This window comes from Lactuca saligna, chromosome 7, assembly GCF_052625555.1.
Source record: "Lactuca saligna cultivar CGN05327 chromosome 7, ASM5262555v1, whole genome shotgun sequence".
Lineage (NCBI taxonomy): Eukaryota > Viridiplantae > Streptophyta > Magnoliopsida > Asterales > Asteraceae > Lactuca > Lactuca saligna.
Window position 1 is genome coordinate 78,585,483 of NC_136423.1, and position 6,000 is coordinate 78,591,482.

Here is a 6,000-nt window from a genome sequence, read left to right on the forward strand (position 1 = left end):
ACTAAATAAATCGACCCATAAATACTTTTTAGTGTTTATGTTCTACTTGTAAAAAGGTAAACATCTCTGGTTTAAACTTTAAAGCAACACATCACCTACCTTACTCGTGAATTACCACCCCTTCATTTTTATATAAAATAATGATATATTAAGTATAATTACAAAAAAGATATTATACGACAGATAAATTTATGGATAAATTATTAGTCAAGTTTCAATCCATTGCCATTTTAACAAATACTTTTCGACTTATCTACAATGCAATAAAACTTCCACCTCTATATCGATAAGTTTAACCCCGCATGGATGTCTTTCCTAGATCATTTTTTTATAACGAAGTTGAATTACAATAACACCCTCGTTTATCTCTTTCATCTTCTTCATATTCACGACTCAAACAAACAAAGATAAAATATAAATTATAAAATTAAAAACACAAAGAAAAACCATCCCATGTAAATTTCAATTTTAATTTTCAACTTGGATAACTTCACTAGGCTTCTAGAATTCAAATTATTCACATTTTCACTTCCCACTTGTTCCATACCACAGCAACTCTATTTTACTTGTCAAAAGGTGAATAAGCATTGCATAGGAGTCAATGACATTTCACAGTATGGCTATTAAGTCATATCCCCACTAAGTCATTAAGTAAAAAAAAAAAAAAAGTAATTACAAAATTAATGGGTAAATAGCATTTCTTAGTAGCAACCCTCATCTGCAACAAAAGATTAAAAAATCAGCACATGTAAATCAACATTTGTGAATTTGATGTGGGAGTTGTTAAAGGGACTGGACTACACGGGACAAACTTTCTACGGCAACTTTTTATGATGAGGGCATTTGTGTCTTTTCACAAACAATAGGCCAAAAGCGGATCTTGTCCCACCTTTTTGGGTGGAATAAAAAAAGTACAATGTCTTATTGACATCAGTCTGAGTCATTAGGAAACGAGGCCATAGTGCATATAGAGTAGTTCAAATGATTTAGCATACCATCAGCATGATCATCATTCATGTTGAAATCATCTTCATCATCATCATAATCCCGACCCTATGAATCCCATGAATTAAAAATAAATAATCATAAAATCTTTATTTTTAACGAGTTTCAATTAAAATATGGACTATGCTCCTTGTGGACACTAGGCTGTTACGTCAATTGTCAGCCACCTAGTGGGGCCCACTGTGTACCTGGTTCACATCTGACATGATGGTTCTTGGTGTTCCCCCTTTTTGAATAGGACAAAAAGTAGCATCTTTTGTCCAACCGATATTTTTAATTAATTAAAAAAAAAAAACAAAAAAAAGTAAAATTTATATATACAAGTGCATAATCATCTTGGCTGTCATCTTCTTCTTCTTCCATATTTTCAATGTCTTCATCCTCTTCTTCATCATCTTTCTTTTCCTCATCTTCATTCTAAGAAACAAAAAATACCAATCTACTTTCATTTATTTGTGTAGCATCATAACTTCATTTCTTTTAATTTGGATGATATTGGTATAATTTATTAGATTTTTGAAGTAGAATGTTGTTGTAATAAACAAATATTTCTTGCATTTAACCCTTTTGAATGTGATAAAAGAAAAGTACCTGAGGCCTCAGGTCAAGCTTCTCAAATAAATCCAATCTCTGTAGATCTGTCCAAAAGAATGTTATAATTATATTTAACAAATAAAAGATATTTTAAGAAGTGAAATGAATTAAAAACCTGACTGTAGATCCCATTGGGTCTTTTTCTTCTTCATAGGCCTCACATTCTTTCCAACTGTTTGGAAAAAAAATCAATAAAGTATGTTGGTTGTGTTAAATAGATTAAGGTATAGAATGTGAAACAGTATATTTTTATGGTTAAATGATTATATATATTTAAGGAATCATAGAACAAATTACAAAATCTCATGTCTGTTTGATTGAATGGAATGATAATGGTAATGGAATGAATTCTCATATGAATGTGTTATAATATATGTAAATAAAATGCTTTTTTCAACTCTACTCTATATATTATTTAATTAATGAACTCTTGATTTAAACAAAAAAAAAAATGAACATAATAAAAAAAACTCATATAAGAATATAATAAAAATATAATTTTCGGGTAATAGGGATAATCTCATAAAAGAGTAAAAGACCTTATATTTTGTGTTTTTTCCAGATTAAACCTCAACTTTATTTTTTTTTTCATGAAAAAGACCTTGCATTTTTTTTCAGTTTTTCCAATCTGGTCCTTTTAGTCATTTTTCTCCAAACAGAGTTGTAAAATGTGAGGGTTTTCTCAGGAAAAACTAAAAAAGTTGAGAATATATTTGGAAACATTTAGAAGGTTGAATGTTTTTTCGGAAAAAAAAAAAGTTGAGGGTTTTTTGGTAAAAAAAAATGAAAAAATATAAGGTCTTTTCATGAACAAAAGAAGATAAGGTTTAACCCGGAATATAAAAAAAAAAAAAAAAAAAAAAAAAAACAAAGTATAAGGTCTTGTATGAGAAATTGTAAGTTAATTAAACTCATAATTTGTTCTTAAAAAGGATGTATCTCATAAAAAATTACATAGATAAAAATGGGTTATTAACTTATTATGTCGTTTTCATTTAAAGCAAACACCCATAATAGAATAAGGAATGAAAAATAACATAACGAAAGAAAGGAATCACATTCCTTCAAGAATGGCTGATTCCATTCCATGAATGGAATCAACCATTCCATTCCTTTTACTTACCTAGTTCTGCTGGAACATAGTCTGTAGTCAGCATCATATAGTCTGAAAGTGGAGGCCTGCTATTAATACTTTCTGCCACCACAATTTCCACATAAAAAATCAAAAACATTATCATATCATATCATATAAAAGATAACATAAGAAGTTTTGAAACTTAATGAACATATGCAATTTAAAGATAGAATGAAATGCTTACTTTTACCACCTTCACTCAGATCCCCCAAATAATAAGGAGATGAATTCCAAAACTTTTGCAGATTATCAGCAGTTGATACTAAAGTCCAGTAATCGTCTTTTTTCTGCTTAAGATTGACATCAGGGAGGTCTGTGATTTCCTGCAAGAAAGAAATTGTTTGCATTACAACTATGGCACACCAAAGCATAGAAGATCATAAGATCTCTTTCTATAGTTTCTTCATGGTTTATACCAGTATGTCAAAAAGAGAACTAAACTAGAAATTTAATCAGATATTAGTATAAAACAGAAGAAACGAAACTTTAACTTACAGGAAATACTTCGTACTTCTCTTCTTTTGCAAAACGAACATAACCACCACCAAAACCACCTCGCCCACGTCCCCTTCCTCTCCACGACATCTCTACAATGTGTTCTTAATCATGTAAGTGGCAAGATTAATCGGAAATATTTACATGACAACTGATCGAATGTCAAAACAGACAGGAAACTCATAGTCTCAGGACTTTCATTAGAAGTTACAAACTATGATGTCAAAAACAAAAAGAAATCAGTGAACTACATGATCAATTTCATCATATATGTCAAATAAAGAGTGGATTCATACAAAACCTGTCGTCTACATGATCAGTTTTATGAAATAAAGAGTGAACACATACAAAATCAGTCAAATATATGATCAGATTGATCAATTTTATCAAATAAAGACTGTAGCAGTGAACTCAGACAAAATCGGAAACTTAAAAGAAAACCTGAGACTAAATGTCCGAGTCGAGATGGAGATGGAGATGGAGCAGTGGGATTCGCCCTTTCGCCGGAGGTAGAGTCGTGGAGGCCGGAGATGTCGCCGGAGGTGAGTCGTCAAGGGTGGAGGGTCGGTGAGCAAAGAAGACGGGAAGACGTGAGGCTATTTTGAGCACCGTAAACCACTAAACCCTAACAAAAAGTGTCTTGGCCTAACGAGTCACGTGTTTAAAAAGCCTCTCCTAATAAATCAATTTATAGCAATTAGTAAAAAAGAAATAAATGAACATATTCTCCTAATAAATCTATTTATAGCAATTAAAAAAGAAATAAATAAAGATATATGGACAATATGTTAGACTTAATTAATTTTATTCTTTGTTTAAATATAATCATTATGATCGGTTATAACAGATTACATCCAATCATAATGATCATATGTGAACACTTTCAAAAAGTTTATTAGCTAGATAAATAAAAAATAATAATTATCCAGATATGAAGAAACCAAAAAATTAATTATCTCAATAAATCAATTTCTTTTCTTATTATTTTACTTTCTAATTTTGATTTGGTATAAAATTTAACGTAAATGGTAAATATTTTTAAAACCATACCATTTTGTAAATATTTTTTTAAATATACTACTTTGGTAAAAAAAAATAGTAATAAAAAAACTAGAAAAAAATATTAATAAAAGCTCTAGATTTGAATTGGAAAAAAGACACATTGTTGTTTTATAAAATTTTATTGTTTAAGATATTAAATATAAAAAATTAAATTTACTAGAGACTAAAAGTATCATAAACGAAAAATAAAAACCAATAATATGAAGAACATCAAAATCCACAACGATGAAGACAGATAAATCAATTGATTTTGGTTCTCTTAAAATACGAGGAATCAAATCAAGAATGTTGTCAGTTCTCTTATGATGTAATTTGATTCCCGGGACTTGAAAATAATCGACAAATTGTTGCCATAAAAAGGGGTAAGACGATCTTTCTAATGCTAGATATTTATCCGATTTAGAAAAATCCATATAGATGATATCATTTGATGAGTTAAAGCTTAGAATGTTATGGTGTTGGTTTGTTGGAGTTGAAAGACCAAAAAAAAAGATGATGAAGACATCGATGTCACTGAATATGGAAAGGAAATAGAAGCTAAGGAGGATGAGAGATGAGATGGTGACTGGTGGGACCCAGATTAAATTTCTCAAATGTGGTATCAAGTTTAGTGTGAGTAGATAAAAATATGCGGGGTTTATTAATTTTTTTAAATATATAAAAAATAAATACATAAATAAGAAATTTAATTAAAAAATAAACTAGTAAGGCCACAATAGTCTTTTTAGGTAAGACAATGACCAAACGCACAACAAAAATAAACATTGTAGACCATCCGAGTTAAAAAAAAATAAGTTAGAGACCAAACACGCCTAGATAACTATTTTTTTAACACATCTAGGTAACGAACTTTTTGGAAGTGTTCACATATGACTGTTATGACCAGTTGTAGCAAGAAATAGTTGTCGGCTGTTCACATCCAGTCATAATGGTCATATGTAAACATTTTCAAAAAGTTCGTTACCTAGATGTTGTCACACCCGCAAACCATAGTGGCGAAAATGTATGGGGGTGGATTGACTTCATGTACAGTATAATAACAAAGTGAATAATAGTGATCAAATCCATACAACCATTGCATTGATAATTAAGTAGTTTATATTTGTACACAAAACATGTTTACTTGATGTTAAATACATATGACAAGAGAAAACGACGTGACGCTGTAACGCCCGTGTTTCCGGACTAAGCATTGGTAGATGATGTAATAGTCCAAATCAACTATTGTAACTCTTTTTAAAGTAATAAAGATGAATTATTTGAGTATTATGTGGATTATGTGCATTTATGTGCTTATTACTTTTTTTATAAATGTATAATAAATAATTGATAAAAATAAGCGTCAAAATTAAAGTGTGAGATAATCCCGATATCTTTACATAAAGTTGTAGTGGTCAAAACAAGGATTTCGGGGATATAAAGAACACCAAAATCCGAGTTATAACGAAGAAGTTATGACTCGTCGAAGTTTCGCGACGGAACCGGCACAGTACCGGGAAGCATAAATAGTGAATTTACGATAGAGCGACTTTTAGCTTTAGCGATCTAAAATAAATTCGTAGAATACGTTAAACCAATAGCATCCATAAAAAGAACGCCCAAATCTGACTTCGTATGAAGAAGTTATGATTTTTCGAAGTTTCAGCTTAGCAGTGTACAGTCTGGAGTTCGAATGAGCGGTTTTAAGCTGACACAACCTAAACGAGAAT

At 30.3% G+C, this 6,000-nt stretch overlaps 1 protein-coding gene across 1 annotated transcript; it reads right to left on the reverse strand.

The window, feature by feature from the left end:
- Positions 1-456: 456 nt before the first annotated feature.
- LOC145003973 (uncharacterized) lies at positions 457-3,876 on the reverse strand. The gene is made up of 9 exons (XM_078962877.1): positions 3,671-3,876; positions 3,230-3,321; positions 2,919-3,057; positions 2,723-2,794; positions 1,715-1,771; positions 1,597-1,643; positions 1,327-1,422; positions 996-1,053; positions 457-718 (listed from the first exon to the last, which is right to left on the reverse strand). Exons 2-9 carry the CDS (start codon positions 3,317-3,319, stop codon positions 702-704), a joined length of 576 nt encoding a protein of 191 aa, XP_078819003.1. The 5' UTR covers positions 3,320-3,321; positions 3,671-3,876; the 3' UTR covers positions 457-701.
- Between the last annotated feature and the right edge of the window lie 2,124 nt (positions 3,877-6,000).